The sequence below is a fragment of the Xiphias gladius genome, chromosome 15, assembly GCF_016859285.1.
Source record: "Xiphias gladius isolate SHS-SW01 ecotype Sanya breed wild chromosome 15, ASM1685928v1, whole genome shotgun sequence".
In the NCBI taxonomy this organism is placed as follows: domain Eukaryota; kingdom Metazoa; phylum Chordata; class Actinopteri; order Istiophoriformes; family Xiphiidae; genus Xiphias; species Xiphias gladius.
The window spans coordinates 3,834,517-3,862,016 of NC_053414.1; the positions used below are offsets into that span (position 1 = coordinate 3,834,517).

Genomic DNA, 27,500 nt, shown 5'->3' on the forward strand with positions numbered 1-27,500 from the left:
CCCCAGTGGGATTTATCTGGTTAAATACAGGTTGAATTAAATAAATCAATGATTAAATAAATCATTAAAACATAGTTATTTTTATACACTGTTAATAAAAAAAAAGTCATAGCCACTTTAAAGATGCACTTGGATGAAAGATTTTTGTTTAAAAAGTGTTTATATGACTTCTTGTTTAGGAGTTATAATCGACAGTGTAACAGTGGTTATTAAATTAGTCGATTAGATTTTGAATCTGCATTTTTCCACAAACCAACACGAGCATCCCGTCCTGGTCTGAGACCAAGCAGATCACAGTTTTAGCTGCAGACTCTAGAGTCCGGAGCCTCCTCAGTGCTTCAGCTCATGCACATAAAACCCGTCGGACTTTCAACTCCAGCTGCCCGTAGACGATCGGCAGCGGCGCCCAGAATCCTTTGGTTCTTCTGGGACAAAGGTTCTGTGTAATTCAAGCACACACCAACAGCAAACGTGACATGGGGCGAAGACGCTGCGCAAGCGTCAGCTCGTCCTCACCAGTTCCAGAAGTTGTGTCTGGAGAAGAACGCCCTGGGCTCGAACACGTAGAGCTTCAGCAGGATCTCCAGCAGGTAGAGAGCCAGAAAAACCCACTCCGAGTTAGCGATCATCGGATTCTCCTCGTCCAGACCAATGAAGACGGCGTTCACCAGGATGATCAGGTCGTACACGATGGCAAAGGCCCTGAAAGCGAAAAAACACACACACACACACACACACACACACACACACACACACACACACACACACAGAGCAGAGTTCTAGTGCGTCTATAACCTCCCGCAGCTCCTGTTGTTTCTGCAGCTCACATGTGGTCAACATCTGACTGAAGCTGAAGTGGAACACGAAGCAAATCACTCGGTTTTTTTTTTTATTCTGATCATTTTTTTCAGTTGTTACCAAACCCTGTCCAACACAATAATTATTTATTAAAACAGATAAAATGAATATCCTGTTGCTCCTCATTAACCCCCCCGTCTCACCGGTGTTGGACCATCCGGCGGACCAGGCGGCTGGGGGCCGACAGGTAGAGGGCGGGGCACAAACTGCGAAGTGGGTGCGGTCTCGATTTGAGCGTGATCACCTCGATGTTCAGGAGGTCGGCCAGCTGGACAAACGCCACCTTACCTGTCGATCACCCAAAACAACATCAAATTAAAAAAAACAAAAAAAAACACAATACGTTTTCAGGGTCTTTGCTTGAGTAAAAGCATGAAAGTCTTATCAGGAAAATGTACTCAATGCAGAAAAATGGTCCCTGCGAGTGTTTTACTATTATATATTATATCATTACATTGTTATTAATCATTAATGTGGCGTCTCTTTGTAAGGCTGAAACTATTGCTTGTTTGCGTAATTACTCCGATCAATCCATTAATCGTTCGGTTTGTAAAACGTAAGAAAGCAGTGGAAACTGCCTGTAACAATTACCAGCGGCTCAAAGTGATGATAACTGATTACTCAACTAATTGATCAATCACATGATCATTTCAGCTTAAAATTGTGCAAACTGCTCGATAGTTTAATTTTTTTTTTTTAAATGTGTGATATTCTAAAAGTTCTTAATTTGTTCGTAAAACTTGTAATTAATTTTATTGCAAGTAACTAGTAACTATATCAATCAGATAAATGTAGTGGGGTAAAACGTACAATATTTCTCCTTCCTGAAGCGGAAATACTTCAGTGAAGTGCAAGTACGTCAAATTTGTACTTGAGTAAATGTACTTTCTCCCACTGCTGCTGCCACTGGGGGGCGGCATATTTGGAATTTTTCATCTCCTGCACGAACAGACTTCAGCTTTTCGGACTTGGACTCAATCAGACGAAACTGTAAACTGGACTAACACGATGTGTTCAGGTGCTTCCCCCTCAACCCACCAGGTCTGCGATTTCAGCGTTCGGCAGCAGGAAGTTTCTCCAAAACGGTCGGGACATCCCAGTGATAAACAGGGACCTGGTTTACAGTGATTACAGGTCTCATTTCCACCGGGGACACCTCTCGTTTTTCAAACTACTATTTTTGTCCCCCGCACTTTTATTATTTGGGTCTGATGTAGAGCTGCAACGATCAGCCTATCAATTGATTGGTCGAACAACCACTAGTTAAAGTAATTTTTCAAGCAAAAATGTCAAAACCTTGATTGTTCCGTGATCTCAAATGTGAGAATTTGCTGCCTTTCCTTATATTTTGGGGTTTTTGACTGTTGGTCGGACAAAATAAGACATCCGATGGCTTCACCTTGTGCTATTGGAGACTGTGTTCGGCATTTTTCACTGTTTTCTGATTCTGTTTTCTGACTGTTTTGTAGATTCGTAGATAAAAATGATTAATCGACCGATCAAGAAATCAACCGGCAGATAAATGGATAATGAACATAATTGTTGGTTGCAGCCGTGGTCCGATGTCCTCGGCAAAACGTCCTAAGTAAACACTGTCCTCTGACTGACCCAGCGGAAGAAAATGCAGAGGAGACGAGACAGGAGATGCTTAACTTGTAGACACGCTCATCTGCAGTTATTACTCAGTGCTCGCAGCAGTCGGGTTTTACCAGTAGCAGCAAGCGTTCGGAAGCTTTTGTTAGCCCTGGGTTTTCGCTTTCAGGTACTTAGTAGGTACGTCTCTTATTAACTTATACAGTTTGTTGGAGCCGTACACAGGCTCAGAGGAAGCCTGCAGACACTGATCAGGGCTGAAAAACAACAGGTAGCTCCTCTGTGTGTTTGTGGGTTGGGGGGAAAAAAAAAAAAAAAAATCTAGATTTTTATTTACCGTTAATATTCTCCTAAAAAAAAAGGCAAAATCAAAGAGAAGGCAGTAATACACAGCACTCTATAGTAAAAATAGGAATAACACATTATTTATAATATTTAGTATTATTTGATATTATTCACAAGTCTCAACTAAAACACGATCGAAGGGTCAGTGGATCAATAATGCGACACTTTACACGGCATTTTTTTGTATTACTACCAGTATTATGGGAGTGTTTGGCTGGGGTGTGATTTGACTGACTATTTGGGGGCGTGAGGTTTTATCCTGCAACATGCACCAACACATTTTACAGGCCCATCCCAGTATTTCTTAGACTCACTATATCCACAAGCTGAGTGGTTTTAGACCGATGAATAATTCATGATTTGAAATTTGGGAAATGGAAGTTAAAGCAGAAATCGAACATAAAATAATTATGGAACTCTAAATAGATGATTATAAATAAACCCGGTCTGGCCTGATGTGGTGTCGGCTGCTACGGTCGGTCGCATCGGGATTCTGAGTTTTGGTCTCGGCTCTGAGGTGAAGAGCTCGATGAGGAAGCAGACTGCGACTTCCTCCATGTGGAAGTCGGCTCTGATGATAGTGACACGGCAGAAGCGTGAGGTGTGATTCGCCGGTCTGAGAGCGGCTGAGGGCTGCTGAGCGTGAGCCGTCCGCCGCCGGGGACGACGAGATAATCGTTAACCAGCAAACTGTCGGCACGCGCCGAAGGAAACTGTGACAATCTTCAGCGAGGTCATCGAGGCGGCACTCAGCTTAAACACCTCGAACACACAAAGCTCTGGGGGGCGTCCTGGCGTCCTAAGATTTGTTCCACATTATTAGAACGTCTGTGGTTGAATCATCAACGTTTGGTACTTGTCTCACCCTCTGTCTCTCTCTCTCTCTCTCTCCCAGTGTCTCCTGTCTCTGTTCACCGTTTAAAGAGCCAAAATGGAACCAGAACTTCCAGGTTCTGTTCCAGAAGAAAGAAAACCCCACTGACATCCGGGACTGTGCTGCGTGTTCGTTTGTCTGTTACCCACCGATGGACCCCTGGTTCTTGTCGTCGGAGACGCTCCAGAGCAGCTCTCTGTGGGCGTTGCTGATGTCGGGCTGGACCAGTCGGACCACTTGGTTCCACTTGGCCTGGGTCACCACCGGCTCGCCCCCCTCCTCCGTCTGCTCCTGCAGAACGGCGAACGCTTGCACCATCTTGTGCCTTTTGGCCCTCACCAGCTGCCGTACCTCCTCCTGTTGGACAAGGGCACGTTAAAGTCCTTCTGTAGTTAAGAAAACACAGCTGCTTTCAGACGGTCGGTACAACGGACAGAGGGTTAACAAATAACTATTGTTTGATTTTGCGGCCAGCTGATGAAACTTTTCATTCATTTTTCCGATCTAAACAGAGCTGACCCCCGTAGAAAATCTCTGCATTCACCGAAGAAACAAACAAACAAAAAAAAAAAGGACGTCACAATTCCGAGATCCACATTTCTAACGAGTTAAAAACGTCACCGCTTGTTTTCTGAGCTCTGATCTGTTGGTAGATCCGCGATCGGCTGGAAACTGTTTGTTTGCTTTGACCTTCATGATGTTTAGTCTTCTCTATGACTGACAACTAAAGTCTTAGGAAAGATTCTTTCCGTGATTGTTCAAAGGACAAATCCAACAATAACATGAAAAATAAAAAAATGTAAACAACTGAAAACACGGTGTCCAGACAAATTAACAAAATCTCACTAAACATAAAATCACAATACTTTTGAATCCTTTTGTCTTTTCTGTTTTGTTTATGTGTTTTAATAAACGTCATTTGTTTACACTTTTGCTGGTCGGAGCCGCCGTACACGAGGCAGGATTACCAACCGGCCAAAGGAAGCCCCCGTTGGTTTTGTTTGTCAGCAGGATTAAACAAAAAAGTACTGAACCGATTCGCACCATACATGGTGGAGGGATGGGACCTGGTCCAGGGAAGAACCCGTTACATTTAGGTGCGGATCAGGTTAAAGGGGCGGATCCATGATTTTTTTTTACTTTCCTTAACATTGCGTGATGGGGCATTTTTCGCCTTGGCGGAGGTCTGCGCTCTACTGAGTGCCGGTCTAGTTTTCTATGTGGCAATAACTAAGTAGTAATTTGGTTGATGGCGACTTTGTTTAGTACTATGCACCATGGAAGTACGATATGAATTGAAATGGAAAGGTCTCCGGGGTTACTCCTGCATTTTTACCTCATTTCGGGGCCCGGTGTTCAATTAAAGTTTTAATAACTTTAACATTTCAGTTGACAGAATGTTTACATGGTGTAACAAACAAATTTTCATAAACTAACTGGGACAAACCCGGAGACGGGTAGAAACCTACAAAGACTGGACTGGCCACACATAAAGACTGTTCCCACCAGCTGGCACGTATTTTAGTCTTCGACAGTCCGGAAGGAGCAGAAACCTTAAATATACTGGACAACAAACTGAATGACTGCTCATTAAGAAACGGAAGTTTCTGACGGAAGACAACCCTGCAAATCTCGCGGGAACGCCAACTGTTGCATGTTCGTGTACCGAAACAAACACGGACGGCAACAAGGCAGTGTGTGCCGTTTATATGCAGAGACCTTTGTGCTGAACAGGGCTGGAAAAAAAAGCTCAGAGTTTGGCTGAGATCCCGGATGGAGAGGCCTGTGGGACTAAAGAGCCTACAGGGGGGACAGAGGAGCCGAGTGAACTCCGTAAAGTGAAGCTACTTTCAGGTAAAGCTGTTTATTTAATGACACGTCTCCCTCGGGCGACACACAGCGGGTCGCCGGTGGCAGTCACAAATGTCAAACATGTTTTAAACAGTCCTCGCCTACTGGCTGCTTCCTGGGCCTCTGGGACCCCCCGCCCCCAGCCGGCAGCGTTTTACTCGACAGCGTTCAGCAGACTGACACCATGTTAGGCTGACAGACGGTCGTACCTTCAGGTATTTTTTGTAGTTGTTGTAGACGACGGCCAAGAAGACGGACATGAAGATGTAGGTGTTGATGAGGATGTACACGATGAAGAAGATGGCGAAGACGAAGCTGGCGTTGTACGCCGGCATCCTGCGAAGATGAAGCAGAAAACACAATGCGCAAAGAGAAACAGATTTAAAAAGGTTGTCCAAAGGTCACGTCCTTCTTCTTTTAACCTAGAGGCTTCCTTCACCCACGCTCCCCGGCCAGGAAGAAGGCACCAGAAAGCAGCCGAAATTAGCGGCTACATGAAACATTGTTACCTACATTTCAACATAAACACATTTAAAGTATTTCAAGTTCACAAAGGACAAAACGTTGTTAAATACAAAGCTCATATGCTGGAATTCGCCTTTAAAACATTAAATTCACCCTAAATTTCAATCAAAGCTGCTGCCAGCGACAGAGAAGAGGCCAGGTTCCAGTCTCACAGTGGCAGGAAAGGAAACGGGAATTTGAATTGTTCAAATTTTTTCCGTCATCGTCACAATTTATCACAGAAATGCTCCTTTTTTTTTTTTAATTGATAAATTACTTTTCAAAATTAAGAATGCTGCTTTATGTACACACCATCAGAAAAGTAAAAAAAAAAATTCAATCACTTTTTTTGACATAAAAAAAAAATGGAAAAATGGAAAAATGAAGACTATAAATGAAAATGAGAACAGTGAAAATGATTCTATTCAATGTTTAGAAATTTCTTGCTGCGCGAAAAGCGTCCGTTCATCAGCTTCCTCCGTTTCATCATTAGAAGTCAGAACAAACGTGGAAAAAAAAAAGGAAAGAGAGATTGGAGAGATTCAAGTTACCGCGACTTAGCTCGGTCTGCTGAGCGATTGTCAAATAAAGGCTGAATATTGCTACAGGGGGAAACATCTGCAGTTCTACGGAGCAGCGTTCATTTTGGCACCTGATTTTAGTTTCAGTTAAATTTTAAATCATTTGGTTTTATTTATTAAGACCAATGTCTCGAATTAGCCTCAGGGGGCTTTACAGTCTGTGCAGCGGGCGACGACCCCGTCCTTAGACCCTCGAAGCGGACGAGGAATCCCTGAACGTACTCGCTCGTTCTGACAGCAACACAACAGAAATCCGACTGAAACTAACGTTACATCCACACGCGCATTCTGCAGCTCATTGACTAAAACTTTGCCTTAGAGCAGTAATTACTTCCCTCGTCCATTCGTCCGTCTTTCATGTAAAACATTTCATCATAGGTCTCATTTTCAAAAGGACAATTTTTATTCAGCTCTCGTCTCGTTTTCTAAGTGAAAAATAAGTCGTCAATGAATATCTGCTATGAACACAGCCATGCAGCTGTGAGGCAGGAAACAGAGGCAGGTAAGAAGACGACCGCCAGCGAGTAAACAAGACTGGATTTTAAAAAAAAGAAATAAAGATCAGCTTTGCGAATGTTTCACGAGGAGGGAAACGCGTTCAACACGTTTGTTCGAGCTTCAGGAGGCACACGACGCTTTCTGGATGCAACCAGAACTTTGTGTTTGTTTACAAGAAAACTCCACAGGGCACCTTTAAACATTGCCCTGCTCTGACCTCCGACCAGCCCAGTGAGATAGGACACAGCAGTGTTTTCGGCTCTCGCAGGTCTTTTATGAATGTCTTACATGACGTCGGGGCTGTTGGCCGTGGTGACGAGGACGTAGAGATCGAAGACGATGTCCAGGTAGTTGGTGAAGTACGGAGCTCCCTCTGTGGTCCTCAGACCTCTGCAGAGAAAACACACACTTCACACTCAACTACAAACGTCAATCAGCCTTTTTGATTCATTGGTTTGTTTGTTTTTTCATAAAACCCCAAATATATAATGAGCCTCAAAGAATTTAAGATCAGACTCACAAGCTCTCAGGCTAAAAGGAGACAAACATTCAATCCGTCTGATGTCCCGGAAATCCAGAAATGTGGGCTAGGAAATGGTTTCTGATATTTACATGAAGTTTGAACACACATTTGGTGGGTTGGCACATGTTGTTTGTCCAGCACTAATTCCTCTAAGACATTTATTGTCACCACGTCCTCAATTAAGGCTGAGGGCATTATCTCAAACATGACTCCCACAGGACGGCAAATTGTTGATTTTACACTTCAGTTTTTGGACAGATTACACAAACGAGATACGACACATTAATCAGTGAGTAATTATAAGACGATGAAAGGGAAGGCGGCCGTCTCACCGTTTGCCCAGCAGCTTAAGAGCCATGAGGGAGAAGATGAGGACGCTGAACATGAAGAGCAGGAGGACGTAGAAGATCTGAGGCAGAGCGTTCCGGATGCTTCTGAACGCTCGGCGGAGCTGAACACAAACAAGCAAACAAACACGCAACAGCAGCGTTTATGAATCACCTCAAGCTACTCGTCCTCCCAGAGGACGCAAAACGCTCCGTCCTCATCCACAGAGACACAAACTAATGACGCGTTCAGGCGCCATCGGCCCATAAAGTCAAACATTTCCGTGTTTAGCAGCAGGAAGTTTCCCTCAAACACTGCGCAGAGTTTAAACAGCGGAGTCGGACTGGGCAAACTCGTGATACAGAGATTACAGGACAACATGTTAGCCGGTCAGTAGCAAAATACCCTTACACGTGATGAATTTACCTGAGAGACACCATCACCTGAGCACACACCTGCTCATATGACAAAATTCTAACTTTGTGAGAAGAAAAAACTCTGACGTGCAAATTAAACTGCATCTGGAGGCAAAGTCTTCAGAGTAAAAGTAGGGAATTTTGTTTTCTTCCGTTTTTTTTTTTTTAGCAACTTTATGATATTACTTTTTGATATTAAATCAGAGTCCGGGGTCCAGGACGGCCTCGGCGTACCTGTGTGAACCAAGCACTGAATGTGGAAGGGAGCGGCTCAGTTCATTGCGCTGCAGTTACTCATTTGCAAAGGCTGATGTGATGTGTGTTTGTTGCACTTGTGTGGTTACATGTCGTGTTTTGTCACGTGTGTGAAACGGTGCACGAGACAGCGATTCAGATGATTACGTAAAATCTGATCAGATTTAATCACCACACGAAGATCAATGATTGGTGTTAGAAAATGAATTGAATATCACCAGATGCAGAATCGGTGTGACACTATCATTATTAGTGGCCAAAAATCCAAACATTCACAATTAATTTGCATTAATGGATCAAGAAAACAAAAGGCTGGTTCTCAGAGTCTCTCTCACACACACACACACACACACACACACACACACACACACACACACACACACACACACACACACACACACACTATAACTGTGACACTTTTAGATAAAGTGTCCACAGTTTAATACCTGTTTACTTAGTATTGCACATTTATATTTCTTTTTCATTTCTGGGACTGCATTGATGAAACCATGCGTCACACACAGGCAGCCCCCCTGCTTCCAAATACTGCAAGCGTTGCGTATGGGGACAGACCCCGCGACTGCTGACTGGGGGTTCGGACAGGGAAGCCGGGCGGGCGGTTACCTGCCGTCCCTCTGTGACGTTGACCAGCAGGAGCGGGCGCAGGACTCTGGACCACCGGAGGGCGTAACAGTTTGAGGCTTTCAGTGCTCCGTAGATGATCATGTCAACCAGAGTGAGCTGGAACAAACAGAGGAACAGAGTCAACCAGGCTCCATCCGCTGCACAGCAACATACAATTGATTTCACTGTTCAACAAAGCTTCCCCTCTCACCGCCTTTAAAAATACACGTATGGTACATTTCAGTTTCTCCTTATTTCTGAAAGATTCTTTTGCGTTTCATCTGTTTGGTTCATTTAGGTGGAATGTTCTCTTACGGCAAATCCTACAGGGATTTGGGCTGAACACCAAATGGTGAAAATATAAAACAAAAAGCATATAAGAACTGATGTCTGGTTCTTTTACATGTGCCACTTCCTTTCAGCACATAACTAACACTCTTTCAACCGGACAAGCTGGAGGGAAACCCGCTAATATATATATTTGTTTAATGTTTTGGTCATTTCACTGCTAAAACTTCTGATTGATTGATAGTTACCTAATTGATTAGTTTAAGCCCCATCCGAAGAACAGGGCGCTACTCTCTTGAAATTTTCCTCTGCTTTTCATTCTTACACAATCACATGAAAAAAAACCCATTTTTGCCCAAAATCATCCATCAGCAGCAACTAAGAAACAATAATCCTGACAATAAATAGAGGAAATATTCCTGTTGGAGAATGAGGATGAATAAAAAAAACAAAAAAAATGTTCACAGACTGCAGGAAACTACTGTGTCCAGAGTTTGTTATAAATACACTCAGTGTTTGTAGAGTGAAGATTTCAGCAGGAGTATTTCATATTATTTCATGTCTCCTGAAGTGACTGGGAACCTCAGAGTCATTGAGTCACCAGGAAGAGTTTCTGCTTTAAAAAGGCGCTGACGAGGCAACATCTCCGGCTAAAGGTTGTTTCACAATAACAGGCAGAAAGTCTTCTCAGCACATTCTGAGTCCGCAGATCACAGACAGGAACTCTGCTCAGCACACTGCAACAACTTCAGCAGTTCACACCAAAGAAAAAAAACTAAACAAAAAAAAAAAACTAGGAACTCTCCTGGGTCCAACATGTACGACTCACCAACTGTCACCAGGATATAACATCATCCCTGAGTCTGAACACATCTTTACACTGATCCTCTCCTCTATAGGTCTCTAAGGGGGCCAGTCCAGAGCGGTCCTGGAACTACCTTCCCAAAATTCAACAAGAGGCACTTGGATTGCCTTATGTCCCGCCATGATCTCCATGAAAAAGGAAAAGGTATGCTCACAGTACTAGTAGATGGCCATCAAGAAACAGAAGTTAAAAAAATATATATATATATGTATATATATATATATATATATATTATATACACACATATATGTATATATCAGTTTTACCTCATTAATAGGAAAATATATACATCAAGACACCAAAATCTAATCGTATGTTCTATTCCCTATGGGTTACCTATGGTATAAGTATGAAGTTTCCGCTAATTTTTGTTTTTGAGTTATTGTGTTCACGAACATTAAGCCATTTACCTCATTAACTGGCAAATATTTTTTTATTCCCAAACCATTAATCTTTGCATGCTACATGTCTGGTACCAATTTGAACTTGTTAGCTTAAGTTAGCTTGTTAGCTAAAGTGCTGCAGCAGTGCTGTTCCCTTATTATTATGCTAATGAGTTATCGTATTCACGAGAATGTGTCTACTGAGTCACAGAGTTAAAGAGTGACAAAGTCACAGAGTCAGTCACAGAGTAACAGAGTAACAGAGTGAAGAGTCACAGAGTCAGTCACAAAATAACCGAGTCACAGAATAACCGAGTCACAGAATAACCAAGTCACAGAGTAGCAGAGTCACAGAGTCACCGAGTGAAGAGTCACAGAGTGAAGAAGTAACAGAGTCAAAGAGTCACCAAATCAAGAGTAACAGAGTCAGTCAAAGAATAAAAGAGTCACAGCGTAACTGAGTCACAGAGTTAAAGAGTAACAAAGTCACAGAGTAACAGAGTCAAGAGTCACAGGGTCAGTCACAAAATAACCAAGTCACAGAATAACCAAGTCACAGAGTAACTGAGTCACAGAGTTAAAGAGTAACAAAGTCACAGAGTCACAGAGTCAAGAGCGCCAGAGTCAATCACAAAATAACCGAGTAACAGAATAACCAAGTCATAGTCCAGTTTTGGTTTGGTCTTTAGGGAAAACGCTTTTTGGGCTGTGGGGCATTTTTTCATTGCAGTACAGTGAGCGGCCAACGGGACAAACTGGCAGGAATGACGATTGGTCTTTTCAATATATCCACGTTATTAACACATTTCCTGGTTTCAGTTTCGCCTAGCATATTTCTAGCCCCTCCCATCAGACTGATGATGCAGATAAGCCCCTCTTACCATGAGGATGACAATGATGCAGATGTTTTTGGGGTCCTTCCAGAACTTGTCTCGCGGGATCACCTTGGCGTAGTGAACCAGTCGAAAGGTGAAGACCAGCAGACAGAGCAGCTCCACCAGCATGGTGGCCTAAAAAAACGCCACCAGTCGACACTGATACTGTTAACATGACACATACCAATACTGTTGATACATCTGATTTTAACAGACTGTCTCAGACTCTGGTCTGTGGTGCTGGTTTAAACTGGTCCCACTTCATTCTGTCTAATATTCTCTTTAGTCCTTTTCAATTGAAAGTTAGAGGACAGACAGTGATTGCCTTTTATTTTCTATTCATATCAACTACAGAAGGTACTTGCTTGTTTCTTGGCTCTCAGATGTACATTAACGTCAAACAGAGATTAAAAATCATTGTGTACATATTTCGTCAAAATAATAATAAAATAAATAATTTTAAAAAATCTTTCTGCCTTCACTTCATATAGTTTGAACTGTAATCGCAAGGAGAAGGGCAGGAAAAAACACACATCACATAACCTCAGCCTCTGACTAACAATCCTGAGTTGGAGATATAAGGAATTTCTGAGCCCAACAATATCTCCCACTTGCTGAAAAAAACCACAGACATGTCAACAAACTGTTGGCAGAATGGCTGCAGAAATTACCACCACTGGCAGTTATATCAAAAATAGAATCCAGTGTTAACGTCACTACCATCCGTTAAGCTCATTCTACAGGAGGTAGGCACTGTCTGTATCTGGTTCTAATCGGTGGCACTGAAAAAAATTTGTCATGTCTCTTCGGTGCCAACAGAGACACAGATCGTCAACCATCAGGGGGAGAAGGGTCCGACTTATAGTAGGTTGGTTTCTGCTCCGTGAGAACAAAACACTGGATTTGCAATAGAAAACTTGTGACTGAGCCTTTCGCCACACTATCACTTTAAAAAAAAAAAAAAAAAACAGAAAATATTAAACCAATTGTTACATGTGAAAAGGTTTGTCAGCAGTTTGATAACCCTCCCCCGGCAGACATCACAGCTGGCTGACGCTTTCTGAGGCTGATAAGAGTCTCTCTGTTCCTGACTGATGAATTTACACCCACTCTTCCCGCACATCACTTCAAGTTCTGAGATATTGTCTAGGCCGTCCTTGCAAACACAGCGGGTTTGAGATCTACCCACAGGTTTCCAGTGACGTTCAGGTCGTGGGGGGGGGACTGTGAGGGCCGCTCCAAAAGCTTCAGCCCGTCTCTCTCTCAAAGTGGTCCATGGTGGATTTTGAGGTCTGCTTTGGATCACTGTCCCGTTGTAGAAACCAACCTCTTTTCACATTTACTTTCTTGACTGACTGCAGGACATTTGCCTCCAGAGTTTCCAATCTCACACTGACTTTAAAAATCATAAGCCGGGACACTTCAAACAGTCTGGAACAGTTTGGCCATTGGTCTAAATCAGTGGCCGGCGAATAGCATGTGGCCACGGTGCTGGCGCAGCAACTAGCATGTTAGCATGTTAGCATGTTAGCGTGATGACACACTCGACCAGCAGGTGGAAACAAGCGACTCCTATAAACATCACTGTTTCCAATGAGCCCAACCACCTTCTGACCCTGCCGTTCCGCTGCAGTTAGCATCACTAGCAGTTTTCACTTGAACGGCATTAGATCACTCCTCTCACTGATGACGAAACCTTTCATAAACTCCACCATAAAAAAAAAAAAATTTAGAAAAGGAGGAAGTGGGAAACCAGGCGTCCATCTTACCCATGTAGGCAGAGGGACGACGGCCGGCTCCTCGAAGATGGCCAGACACAGATCGACCAGGATGAAGAAGTAGAGCAGCACCTTAAGGAACCAGTGGTTGTAGAGCAGATACAGTCTGAACACACACACACACACACACACACACACACACACACACACACACACACACACACACACACACACACACACACACACACACACACACACACGGCACCCTCTAACTGTAAATCCTGCAACTGGAGGACTCTGTGCTTTGTATTTTTTATACAGTGACTTAAATGTTGAAGACAAAAATTGTCCCCTTACTAAAGACACAGTCAACAACACTGTTAAAGTGTAAAGCTTCTGTTGTTCTGCATCTTTCTTGACGTCAACAGATCCCATGTGCAGAGCCAAACCAACAGTGTGTTTGTCCATCCCCTCCCTGTCTGTCCACTGGTCCCTACTAAAGACTGAAATCTTTCACCTCACAAACGTGTTGCTTCGTTTTTTTTAAAAGCCTCAATAATTTCCCCACAACAGCTGCGCACTGTTGTTTTTTTAGCAAACAGACAGGAGGAAACGGTGACTTTGTTGGGGACTATTTTCAGCAGCGGATTAATGTACATCTGGCGCTGTGGTGAGTATCTGGGGCAGCTGTAGATGATGCTTTTCTGAAAATATAATACAATTAACCAACATTGTCATAGGAGCTCCAAGTCAGTTTATTAACCTTTATAGACTTGGTAGCACGATACAATCTGGTTTGCAAAAAACATATAATATCACTAGACGTGTCTTTACAAAACAAGGGAAAGCCACGGTGCTGTCAAGGTCTACAGTTAAGCTGAACCTGCATCGGTGGCGCCTGAGAGACTGTGTTGTGATGGGACGGACAAAGTAATGGAAATATGTGACTCTTACTGAGGGACTGATCTGAGGAATGTGAATAAAGTCCGCGCATGAGCGTCTCACCTCACAGCCCGCGGCGACGTGTCAAAGTAGATGTTTCTGTTGTACTGAGCGTCCGACACGTAGATAGCAGCCAGGTCAAAATCCTGAAACAGACACACCGTCATTTAACGGACCAAGCTGCTTTTTAATTCTGATTTTCTTTAACCTTAGTCTCCAAAGATACAAAACACGTCAGGCTGGAAGTCGGGAAAACTGCTGCACATCTACCTCAAAACAAGGCGGTGGCGCTGGATGCAACAGGGGGAAAAAAACATTTTTTTATAAATCAGAACATCTTCTCACTTTATTGTCGGAGCTTTTTCATATACCGAAGACCAAAGGCTTCAAAGACAAACTTGTTTAACACCAGGAACCGTCACGAGGCTCATAATGCCGATTATGTTTGTGTTGACACCGTCAGAAAGGGGCATCATACTGACAAGTGCTTAACATTTTTCTTCCCTTTATTCTGGTAAATGGAGTTGGACAACACGTTAGGAACACGTCTCATCAGAACGCAGACCTGGAGAACGGCAGCAAGAACCACACCTTCCATTATAAACACGAGAAACATATCGAATTTCCTGTCAAAGCCGTCCGATCCGGCTTCTGCCATTTCAGGGAAAATCACATGAATCTGTCCAGTGTTGAGTTTTTATATGACTGGACCCACTTCACCCAAGTAGGGCACTGAACTAAAGCCTCGAGGTACTTGTACGTAGCTGGAGCGTCTTCTCTCCAGTACTTTCTGTTCCTTTACGCTTCTGCTCCACCAGATGTCAGAGGGAAATATCGGAACCGCACGAAGCCGATGGTACTTGTGTACTCGAGCACATTTCTAATGCAAGCGTGGTTGTACTGGTACTTTTACTTCAGTAAAGTGTCTGAGTGCTCCTCGCACGCTTTCACTCCCTCTCTCTCGGTTCACAGACTGAGCAGAACGCGGCAGCCGAGTCTTTACAGGAGGGACCACGTCGCCCCTTCTTTCACCGTGCGATGGCCTCTGTTCTAGAAGGGATTCTGAGACTCCCCTGACGACTTTTGAAGATTGTATCTCTGAGTTTTTCTCGCTCGTCGTCACCCTGCAAACGGCCCGAGGTCATCAGCGGGAAAGTTCTTTGTTAAAACCGCCCGACGGCGGTCAAGTCAACTACACTGTGTTTAATGCAGAGGTGGCAGTCGGCGGAGGTGTTGTGAGGGGGGATGGAGGCGCGGTGGACTAAATCTCAGAAACATCTCTCAGTATAACGCCGGCCGGTGCGACGTCACTGCAAAACCGCAGCCTCGATAATAAACGCATCCACATGAACGACTCTCTGACAGTGTCGGTCCAGACCCAACTTTATTGGCTCTGTAAAGGTGGAATTTATGGCTGAGCTGTTGTATGAGATTCAATTAGATTTTACAGGTGTAGCTAATAAAGCGGCCGCTGAGTATCTATCTATCATCTATCCATCCATCCGTCTATCCATCTTTCTCTCCATCCATCTATCCATCTATCTGTCATCTATCAATCCATCCATCCATGTATCTATCCATCCATCCATCCATCCATTTATCCATCGGTATTTTATCAGTCCCTTTTCCTCATTTTGTACTTGGTTTCTGATTTAAACGTTTCACTGTTCACCTTGTTTCTCTGATCTTTTTGTGTTTGGCTTCTGTACAACACTTGATTTTTCATCACTGATGTAAACTTTATAATTACTTGTTATATATCGGTTGAATTGAAACCTCTCTGACAGTGTCAACAGAAACGCATGAGCCTCACACAGGCAGAAGTTTCGGCGGAGCTGCTCTATCGCGTCGCTGCGCTCGAGGCGGGAGGTCGACCCCCGTCTGGTTCCAGCTTCTCCAGTGGGAGGATTTTCTGCTTTTACTCGGCTCGGTATCACTGTCAACTGAACATCTCTGGGTTTCGTACCGTCGGTTGGACACAAGACATTGGAAGACGTCACCTTGGCCTCTAATGAGCAGATTTGACTGATCCCTGACTTTTCATTCCCTCAACGACTGGTCAAGAAAACCCTACAGATGAATGCACGATGGGGACAATCAGTGGTTGCGGCCCTGCTGGACTGCATGACTCCGGGAAGGTGTACCTAACAAAGTGGCCACTGAGCACAGTACGTAGATTTAACCCCCTTTAAAGCTGTTTGAAAGGAACATAAAAGTGGGGAAATGTGTGTTAATCATTCACTAGTGTGACGACGACTCATTTAGTCCGTTTAAAACGTTTAAAACGCAAAGCCAGTCGTTCACCTTCAGCTCCATCTGTGACTTTTAAAAGCAACTCACAGATGTGATGAAACTGGGGGGAGGAAAAGCGACAACTTGTCACACTGCGGGAGCTGTTTGGATTTCTTTCTCTTTTTCTGCTGGAGACGTGACTGAAGGGAGGTTTATTAGTGGGAAGCTCTCGAGCTGTCTCGCCGCCCGACTGCTTTACGAGCCCAACGGGGCAAGAGTCCATCGGTTGACTGCGAGACGAGCGGGGACGTGTCGCAGAGGCACCTGAAAGCGGAGACACGTCTCCGCGCGGGAGCATCGGCCGTGTGCGCGGACGCGCTCTCACCTCCTTGGTTTTCGCAGGATTCCCTCCGTTGGGAATTTCCTTCCCTTTTCCTGCGGACTCGTCGGGAGGGTTTTCGCTCTTCTCCGGCTCCGACATCTCCGCGCAACGTCCCGGACTCTTCCCCCGAAAGCCTCTCCCAGAAGTTACAGAAACTTTTCAGAGGCCACTGGAGGAGTTTTTCCACAGTTTCCCTGTCCGAGGCTGCGGGACGCGGTGTTCGTGTCTCTGCAGGATGAGATGGAGGAAAAAGAAAAAGAAAAAAGTCCAAACGTCTTTTTCTTCTGCGTCTCTGGTGAAAACGTCACCGCAGAGCGTCCATCGCCCGGGACCCACCTCAGACGTCTCCCGCGCCACGGCACACCAACGGGGACAGCTGGACGCCCATCGCTGCCTCGATCTGACTCTGCTCTGGTCCGGACTCCTGTTTGTCCTGCTCTAATAAACCAGGACTCATGCTGCCTTCAGGGACCGAAGGAAATATAGCGGCCAAAAAACCCAAAAAACAAACCCCCCCCCCAGTGACGTGGACACAGGCTTGTGGCCCCGAGTCAACTCAGTGATGGGACTCGTTTTTAAAAGTCCCGAAGAGGTGAAATGATCTGATATTTCACTGGAAGAAGCAAAGAAAAGAGAAAAGGCGCATAATTTTATTTTACTATTTTTTTTTTTTTACTTTATGCAGCAGGACTTTGTGTTTTTTCTCTTGTTAATCATCCCGCAGATTTTACCTTGAGCTTCCCAACCAACGGGGTGAGAACCAGTGGAGCTGGAGTAGTGTTTGAAACTACTTTAAAAAAAATTTAAAGTTCAAAAAACAAAAAGAAATGAAATTCAGGCAGCGTCTGTGAGGAGCCGCCTGTTAAAAACCTGAACCAGACAATCTGACAAATAAGTTATGAAAACTGAAAAAACCTAGAGACTCCAGATTTGGGGCATTTTATATCAGCTATACCGCTGCTACTAACAATTATTTTTAATATCAGTGAGTTTGATGATTATTTTCTGGATTACTCGTTCAATGAATTTTTTAAAAATTGTAAAAATAAACTTTAAAATAAAACCCCATTCACAGCTGGTTATAGCCTGTATCATTGCCAAAACATAACGATATTCAGTTCACTTTCATATATAAAAAGGGGAAAACAGAATATCCTCTCATCTGAGAAGCCGGAACCAGAGAACACTTGAAATTTTTGCCTTTTTAAAAAAAGAGTGAAACGATTGATGGTTTAATAAATTAGTTGAAAGTTAATTTTCTGTCAATAATTCATTGACTATTTATTGTTGCAGCTCTCTGTATATAAAATATTTCTTTAATTAGTGTTCTTCATTACTTTAACTACTTATTTAATTACATTTTGATTTTTTTTTCTTTTTAAATTTTCTTAAAACTGTTTTAAACTTTATTTCCATTTCTTTCTCCTTCCTCCTTCTCTGCTTGACTCTACGACGACGTGAGGATCGTTAGTCCGCCTTTGCATCAACTGTTGTTTTTTTCGGACCTAAATCGGAGACAGTGAAGGCAGCGCGTCATGTGACTCGGCAGCAGGAAAACGGAAACGGAGAATTCAAAGGAAAAAAACTGAGTGGAAATAAAATCTAAAAAAACAGGATAATAACGTGCGTTGTTTTCAGTTTCACGATATTATCTCTGTTCATCGGCAGGAGAAATGTTAGAGGGAAATTCCTCCGTAAAACAGGGTTTGTACCTGGACAGTAAAGTCTCAGTTTTCTGCACATGACTTGAATAAACTAGTTTCCAGTTACATTAGTTCTCCCAGTCCTTCATACACAAGGGCGTAGGTTTGGCTTCAGAACTGGGGGGTGGGGTCTGGAGGGGGTCACTATAAACTTGCATGATTTTCTCAGTGCATCTACTGATCAGTAGATCACCTACTGATTAAATCAGCAGTTTCCGAGACTCCAAAGTGAAGATATGAACGTGAAATGTTTTAATCTGATTAATCCACTAACCATTCAGATAGATAGATAGATAGATAGACAGACAGATAGATAGATAGATAGATAGATAGATAGATAGATAGATAGATAGATAGATGGATGGATAGAGCCAACACCAGTTCCCCACTGTTACACCTGCAGGTTTTCAGGTTCTTGGCAGGTAGGTGGTTCCAGCATCTTGGAGAACCTGCCATGGTTCTTCTGTGGATTCAGTCCGTTTCAGTCTTTTCTGTCTCTTCGTGTGGTCCCAGATTGACTCCAAGATCTTGAGATCAGGGCTCTGTGGGGGCCAGACCACATGCTGCAGGACTCCTGGTTCTTCTGGTCTCTGAAGACAGTTCTTCAGGACTCTGGCTGTGTGTTTGACCGTGGGACCGATCAGACCCTCGATGGAACCGATGGAGAAGAATCTAAACATCTGAAGCGTGTAAAACTTTTCCACAGAACCTTGAATCGCATCATCTTTTCCTTCACCAATGTATTTTATAAAAGTGTAATTTTGATCGACAGCTGCTCGGAGATTTTCCTGCCACTGACTTTACAATGCAGGAAACGCAACCTTTATCCTGCCACTTTAAATTTCAAGCTATATTAAAGTCTCTGTTTTCGTCCATCGTGTAATCTGAACCTTTGCTTCTCTCCATACTGAATCGTCCTGAACTCTTTGCTGAGTATTTCTGTGGATCCGTGCTGCCCCCTGCTGTTCTTCCTGCAGTCCGACACTCTGATCCGCTCCTGCCGCAGCTGCTCCCATCAATAATTCAGTTTTCCTGGTGGATTCTCCATCTGAATAATTATGTCTGTACTGCCGAACGTTGGTTTTATTTGACAGCACAGCTTCCACATTAATGTCCGAGAGTCAGCAGGTCATTACATTGAGACTGATTCTCAGTGTTCCCTTTCTCATGTGGCTATAGGGAAGCCACAGGATCAGCCTTTTGGCCTTTTGGCCTTTTGGCCTTTTGGCTTTTTGGCTCTACCTTGCACATCTTTTGTAACTGCGTGATTATTTTCTTGTGGTTTAACCTGTTACAATTTTTTTACATGACCATTCGTCTTTTTATCTTCTATTTGATTTTGTGCAAACCAATAAACAAACTTGAGTTAAAACATCGGTCTGAACTTCACCGGTAAGATCAGCTGCAAAAATCAACAAAAGCGAAACTGAAAGCAGCTTTTTTTTTTTTTTAAACAAAATATCATGATAAACTCTGTGGTCAAATCCACAGGAGGCTGCAGCACAGTGTTGCCTTTTATCAAGCCAGTAAACCATATCGTCCACCACAGCATGTACCGCACCATGAGCAGGTCTAAAGTCTGACCGCTGCGACTGAAGCCGATCCACTTCCTCCAGAGAGACACGTCGCTGTGATGTGACCAGCGACTGCAGGATTTTTGACAGGGCAGCAGTGAGAAACACTCGTGCCAGTTTATCGGGTAATAAAAATACGATTCGTATAACGACAGTAAACATACATAGATTAAAAAAACAAAACAAAAAACAGCCAGCTCCCGATAAGGAAGGAAGTGCATCACTTGTTAAGTCGCTGAATGATGAAGGTCGTGAAGGTCAACTCAGGGTGAGTTTTAAGGCGAGATTCAGAGGCAGCGACGCTGTGAGCAGACCTGACGCTCGGCGGGAGGCCGTTCCAGAGCCGAGGATCCGGCCCAGCAACGGACCGATCGCCCTTTGTTTCTATCAACCTGGGCTCCGGAACAGCTGGAAGACACCAACCGGCAGACCTGAGGGGCCCGTTCGGACAGCGAGAGTTCGGTGTAGTTCAGCTACAGCCTCCGGCGATGCTGTTTGGCTACAGTCGAGGCAGGTGGACGTAAACGCATGTCCAGCGCAAGTTTTTTTCTCTGCGTTTCCAAAAGACAGAGACGATCACATTTTGCAGAGGAGTGGCCGCATTTGCTCGGAGTCGGGCTCAGGGCCAATGATCAGAACTTCTGTGTACACCCAGCCAAAACTAGCAGTCCTGCAACAGTCCTGCAACAAACCCAACCCTCAGTTAAAGGTTCCAACGTTCAGTTTAGTTTCAGACTGCGTCAGTATTAACCATCTGTCCCTAATAAACTGGCAACAGAGCGTAGGCCGTCAGTTGACTCCGTCCCCACCCCGGTCTACATCATTCCTCGCACATCTGGTTCTCTCATCTGTCTCTTCTCTCTAAACCAGTCCGACTCCCTAAATGATGAAAGAGTTTTATCCTGTTACTCCGCAGTCACTCAGTCACCAACTGCTCTCATTTCGTTTAAAACCCTGCCATTATTTTTCCACCACAGTGTTTTGTTTTGGTTTTTTTAATTAAACAAAAAAAAGTCTGGGATTAACAAAAGCTTAAAATTGAATGAACTGTTTGTGTGGTTCAGCAAACAGATGAATCGTTGTAGACACTTTTTCCTGTTGAACTAAAGAGCTTTGTTCACCTCAGGGACTTAAACTCTAACCTCCCGGCTGGTTGACAAGAAGACATCACTCCTGGAACACAAAGCTTCTGACACGCAGGCGACTTCAAAACCAGGGATATATTGTGTTTTAAATGTAGAAAACAGTGAAAGAGTCACAGTGTAAACAGGACGACATGTCGAAATTCAAAGTCGGCTCAAAATCAAAATATGAATCAGAACAGAAAAGATTTCATTTTCATCTTCAGAGACAATCAACACAATGCTTTTGTTTCAAAATTTCAGATTTTAAACAACATATCTTGATCTTATGTCGCATCCAAAAGAACACATTCAGAGTAAGAGCTCATTTTAGACAGTAAACCTGCCAAAATGTCAAAAAAAAAGTCAAATAAAAAAGAAATAAAAACCCAGTTTAAAGATAAATCTTCAATTTCTTAAATGTTCTTCAAATGTTTTGTGCTGCAGTGAATGGACAAACAAAATGAAACACTGAAAAACATCAGAAACATTAAAGAGAAAAACATTCAAACGTCACACGACTTTAAATTTAAAGGATGGACGCAGCAAAACGTTATGATTTAAATATGAAATAAAATCATGTGTGTATGGCAGAAGCAAAACCCAAATAAAACCACAACCAAACTTAAACCAAACCCTAAATGAAATCGTTTCTTTATTGTCGGCATTTCTGTTGTCAATTCTTAATATTAGTAATCAGTAAAACTGAGGAGAAAACTGAACTTCTGAAGACAAAGACACAGAAAACAGACATAAATCTGTTTATCTCCTCATGTCTGTCTACATCCTGGGGCCGTTCGTACTGTAGAGCTACTCCGATCATTTAGCTTAATAATTGCACCAAAATAGTTTTTTATATTTTCAACTTTTCAATCAGGTTTCCTGTTCTTTTATATTTCTGCATTCATTTTATAAAATAAAATATCTTTTTATTTCCTTATTTTATACATGTATATACTGTATATTTTCAATAAAGTGCAATTCAATGTTGAAGTCAGACATCAAGCCATTGATGATAAATCACGTTTATAGCACTTTTTATGGCAGTAGATGAAGTCAGATGATAGTTTTTCTTTTGATTAATTGTCAAACTTTTAATTGATCATCAGCAACGCTTGGACAGATCAACAATAATCAATCTGAATTCAGTCTGCTTTATGTTTTCAACCAAACGCATCCCATTGACTTATGATAGATGTTCAGATTCGTTCCGCTCTCGTATCTGTACGGTAAACGTGAAGCCGGACTCTCAGCAGGAGAAAGAAATAAGCTCATTTCCCAAAATGTCCAGCTACTCCTTTAAAATACGTGTAAATAAAATATAACTTGTGTTCCATTGTGTCATTTTCATCTGGATATTTTTTAAACACAACGGGAGGCAGAACATTCCTCGGAAACATCACGTTAACAGTCCAATAAATCTGTCATCATTTTGTTTTTTTAAACTCTCTGCATCCATTTTTGTTCCGGATTCAAAACGTTCTCTGCTTAAACTTGACGCTTCTCTTTCAAAAGTGCCGTTACTTGCGTTACAGTTTTTGCTGCCGACTGCATTTTAAACATTAAGCAACAGGAGCCAGTTTGAACTCCGGAGATCTGACTGCGGTCTAATTTCAGCGTCGTTAGCGGCAGTCTGCGAATCTCTCATAGGCCTGATGGTTTTACTTTGGCAGCTACTTCCTTTCATTCTTACAGTACTTGTTTAATTTAATCACTATACACGAGCATGCACAGATTAAATGCACTCAATTATTGCAAAAGATCAACTCGGGAGTAATCTCATCCAGAGCTGAGTCATGGGTGATATGATCCTAAAGTGAGAAACGCGAAAAAGGCACATTCAGAGTGGTCATTGAGAAACAAACAGTCTGACATTTTGGCACATCTCCTTGTTCTCTGTCTTCCTCAGAGTCGGACGTTTCGGGCATCACGTTCATTTCCGTGTGCCCCGAATACAGGAGACTATATAGAAACATCCACGATGTGTTTAGCCTAGCTTAGCACAAAGACTGGAAAGCGAGGGGGGGGGGGCTGTCAGCCTGGCTCCACCAGAGGACTCATCGTGGGGTGGGTCAGGTGTGAACCCAGCTGACTACGGGATGGACCGCTGACTGGTTAACAAGATACTAAGGGTAAATAAGGTGCAGGCTGACCAGCATTTTCTCGTGAAACTTGCCGTTTGCAAAAATACAAACAACAAATCATAAATCTACAGGAAACTGTGTCTTGTCAAGTATGTAAGCTAAGCAGCTGAACGGGTTTATGTCAGATCAAATTAAGGACAAAGTAAAACCGTGACTTCTGGGTTTTTCTTCCAGAAGCAATAAAACCTCATTCAAAATCCTACTGATATTTGCAACTACACTAGTGACTAAAGCTCCAGACTTGCGACAGAGCCTTTCTCAGCAGGAGGTCGCGTGTCTCTCGCTTCGTATGATTAGATAAAGATGCTCGTTTTTTGAAAATGCCGTTGCTTACTCAATATTTAGGGTTTTCAGCGACCTTAAACTGACCCCATTTCCGGTTAGCCCTAGATGTTCAGGCTAACAAGGAGAAAACTGAGCTGATGCCACGTTCACGTCATGTCGGAATTACCATAACTATCAGTTTCCCACTTGTAAGCAGCGTTCATGTCATCATCCGAGTCGTAATAGTGACCAGGAAAGTCACATTTTTCTTAAAGCTCCGATATGTCCGACTTGGTGCAATAAAATCTCAGACTGTTCCTTTAAAGGTGAGAAGGAAAGTCCCCATGTGTCAGTATGGAGGCTGTCGGTTCTCTGTAGACCACATAATCTTTGAGGTACCGTCAGTAGGGCTCCGCTGAAGTAGCCGTTTCTTCTACAGCAGCGCTGGGACAGCACAATATTGCTCTACTGTTCTCTGCTGTTGGATGGCACGTTGTACCACAGAGATGGTGTAACCCTATGACTGCTTACTGTTTTCACAACTCTGTACGCAAACAAGACTGTTAAACACAAAAGGCCAGACTTAAAAACCCATGGTCGTATCCTCAAGTCTTTCTCAGTGAATCCTGGTCTGGATTCACCACTCCTGTTTGATCCGCACCGACTGGACTACAGACAGGGACTGCGGGGCTGTAAAGACTTTGACCCCCATGTTTCGCAAGTTAGTCCCGTAAAGGGTGTGTTCACGGTTTTTCGTCCACAAACTTACTACAACTTCCTGTTTCCACAAAGAGAAGCAGTGACACGAGTCCTGCTTTGCAACCCAAGAAGATAAAAGAAAGGCGGAAAGCAGACTCGTCCTGGCGTTTGGAGGCCTGATCGATTGTCACCCTGGAATGTTTAAACCCAGCGAGAGAAGTTATTTTCTTAAAAGGCACACTCGCAGTGAACTTCTGATATGCATGGTTATACTTAGTTGTAGTCTCGTAACTTGCTCTCTGCAAACCTTTTTGTGCACTCAGCCAAAGATCAACCGGAAGGAAGAGGTTCAGTAAAATGCTTCCGGACCTCAACCCTAGTTTTAATGAGGTCCGGCTACACACTGAACAAATCCTTTAGTAATTTTACCACTTTCATCATGTCCGTGTCCCATGTTGTTAAGTGAAAATCTGTATCATTTAAAAGTGGATGATGAAGCATTCTTGAAGACGTTCTCCACCACGATGTGGCTTCTGATCCCACACTGAAAACACAGCTCAGTGTAAGTCGTTTATGTCCAGATTTTGTCCAAAACCCGACTAGAATTAGTTGAAAAGGGGACAATTTTTAAATATTCCTCTCTGCTGTTTCAACACCATTTCAATTCAATCAGATCCTTTACTAAACCTGCTTCAAGTTACCGTTTACTCTCTGAAATGAGACAAAAATAAGTTGTAACCTTTAAATAAAAAAATACAAAAATTTCAGCCAAAAATAGCCCGGATTTCATCTTGATGCCTTGACATCTGCCAATCACCAAACCAGTACTCACTGAGTGATGTCTTCATATGTCTGAAGAGTCCAGAAGGTGACATGGCAGAAAAGAAAAGTAGAACCAAGTGCGGAGGAATCTGACTAAATCCACTGTGATCCACCTCTTCCTGGTTCGGTCAGAGGAGTTTGGGCCTGGATGGGTTCGCCCTGACTGAGGAATATGCCCCTATGTGGCTGATGAGGTTGGGTTCCACGCTGTGAGACCTTTCCCCGGGGATCGTCCTCGCCATGTGATACAGAACCATGTCTTTGGCGTTCCCCTTGATGCAGAACGAGCCGTCCAGATAGTTGGCCACTCTAAGCGAGGCGTTGCCGGGGTAGAGCATGGCTGGGGTGCAGCACTCGGTGGCCGGGGAGACGGCGTACAGCTGCGGAGAAAGTCTCCGCACCTCCAGAAGGTAATGCCGACCCAGCAGCTCCGCGGCAGCCATGAAGTAAAGGGTGAAGAAGAGGAGGTGACCGACCGACAGCGTGAAGGAGAATGAACAGGGGTTCCAGTAGGGAAAGGTGAGGAGGAGGGCCGTCGCTCCGACCAACCCGAGTCCCACCCATTCCAGGATTCGGTAAGGCTCTGGGTTCCAGTAGCGCTGAAGCCTTTCAGGATGATACAGCTTGACGTAAAGAGTGTGGAGGGCAAACCGACGTGACAGAAGGTCTTTTATAACTGTGAAAAAATCCTCTCTCGGCAAAGCATCATCCTCTAGGACAACCATGTTTTTGGGCTTCACCAGCTGCCATCCTTTGCGGAGACAAAAGACGTAATCCCGCTTCTCCCTCTCGAAGGTGTTGATTCGTTCCCGGTTCGTCTCCTGCTCCTCAGGGGAACGCCGGATCACCCTGAAGTGGGCCTCCAACAGCTTGGCATCCTGGTTTTCCTGGGGGCTGCTTTCCACATCACAGACCAGCACCTCTGCACACCGCCGGTCCCCACAGCCTCCTACAATGCGACTCAGCTGCCGCATCACCTGGAGCAGGTAGTGGAAGTCCCGGCCCTCGTTCCGCCTGGCTGTCACCACGGTAACCAGCAGCTCTGGATGTCGGGCGATGTCGTTGAATCTGGAAGACGCTGCCGCTGCGGTGGAAGCGCTCTGCCAGAAGCGCAGGGAATCCTGACCTCGGTTGAGACTTTCCCTCAGTACTTCCTCACTCATGGAGTCCAGGTACATGGACCTGATGAAGAAGTACGAGTAAAGCACCTGGTGGCAGCACAGAGGAAGAACGATGCAAAACGTGATGACGGAAAGGACGAGGGCTTGAGTGACGGTGCTGGACCATCGCAAGTACTGACTGAATAAGGCTCTCCATCGAGGCATTGGTGAAACAGCCGGCTGCTGCCACAGAGCGACTAATGAAGGAAGTCAGACAGAGGAGTTCTGCTCAGGTGGGTTCGGGTCAACCTTTACGGTGTCCCAGCATGCAGTTTGCTGTAGATAAAGCCACAGCAGTGAAACCTGATGAACCTACAGTGAACTGATAGCCCTGTGGATAATGAGTCGGGTGTTGGCACTTCTTGTGAACAGAGAGGTGATAGTTTCAGCTCAGTCTTGGTCTGTGTCGGCTCTGGTGTCTGTAGAAAGAGACGAGAGGATGCTTTTTCTCAGTTACTGTTCTCTGTTGCCAACCTATACAAAACACGTAACACCACAGGGAACGGCTATAAATCACATCGTCGTTTATTATCTTTGCAAACGATATCCAACGGAAAAGCAAGGCGCCATCTTTCATAACAGTTCTGCAAATTTCCAGTACGTCCCATTTACTTGGGAGTTCTGGCTCCATTTCGTGGAGTTGAGAACTACGTGAAGGTTTTGGTCTTGGTTTGGTTCCTCTTACCTAAGTGTAACAAGACTAGGTCAAACCACAGCACTATGGATATATCGGTCGGCCGATTTTATTGTCCAATATTGGCCAATCACAGATATCTATCGGTATCGGTGTATATGTTGGCCGATATATGATATATGTTTGGGTTTTTTTTTTTTCATTTAAATGGGACATAATGCAGATAAAGATGCTTTGGGTAATTTGGTAATTTGGCTGTAAAGTTTTTCCAGCAGAGCGCGCTCCGACTCCATTGTTTACAATGCTCTCAGCACTGTCTGCAGCACATGTAGCCGAGTACCCATCACAGCTGAGCAGACGGTGGTGCCGGGTCAAGCGGCGACTCCATGGCAAGTTGCCAACTAGTTTAGTTCATAACCAACGGCCCCATCGTTTTCCCTTTTCA

The 27,500-nt window shown here is 43.9% G+C and overlaps 2 protein-coding genes across 5 annotated transcripts in view; both read right to left on the bottom strand.

The window, feature by feature from the left end:
* The window catches only part of tpcn3 (two pore segment channel 3), a 26,053-nt gene extending 8,666 nt beyond the window's left edge, over nucleotides 1–17,387 (bottom strand). The window contains 11 exon segments of the mRNA XM_040146295.1: nucleotides 457–702; nucleotides 1,002–1,146; nucleotides 3,820–4,027; nucleotides 5,731–5,857; nucleotides 7,393–7,494; nucleotides 7,960–8,078; nucleotides 9,250–9,366; nucleotides 11,667–11,795; nucleotides 13,430–13,544; nucleotides 14,384–14,466; nucleotides 16,938–17,387. Coding sequence (XP_040002229.1) covers nucleotides 457–702; nucleotides 1,002–1,146; nucleotides 3,820–4,027; nucleotides 5,731–5,857; nucleotides 7,393–7,494; nucleotides 7,960–8,078; nucleotides 9,250–9,366; nucleotides 11,667–11,795; nucleotides 13,430–13,544; nucleotides 14,384–14,466; nucleotides 16,938–17,033 — 1,487 coding nt within the window. The 5' untranslated portion in view covers nucleotides 17,034–17,387.
* Nucleotides 14,405–27,500, bottom strand: part of pgap4 (post-GPI attachment to proteins GalNAc transferase 4) — a 14,418-nt gene continuing 1,322 nt past the window's right edge. For 3 of the 4 annotated variants that reach the window (XM_040146286.1, XM_040146288.1, XM_040146287.1), the window contains one exon: nucleotides 21,202–26,840. In XM_040146286.1, the coding sequence (XP_040002220.1) occupies nucleotides 25,390–26,586 (1,197 nt within the window). In that variant the 5' untranslated portion in view covers nucleotides 26,587–26,840 and the 3' untranslated portion in view covers nucleotides 21,202–25,389. Of the gene's footprint in view, nucleotides 14,467–21,201; nucleotides 26,841–27,500 lie in introns of those variants that run through there. The other variant, XR_005708961.1, reaches the window with a different exon arrangement.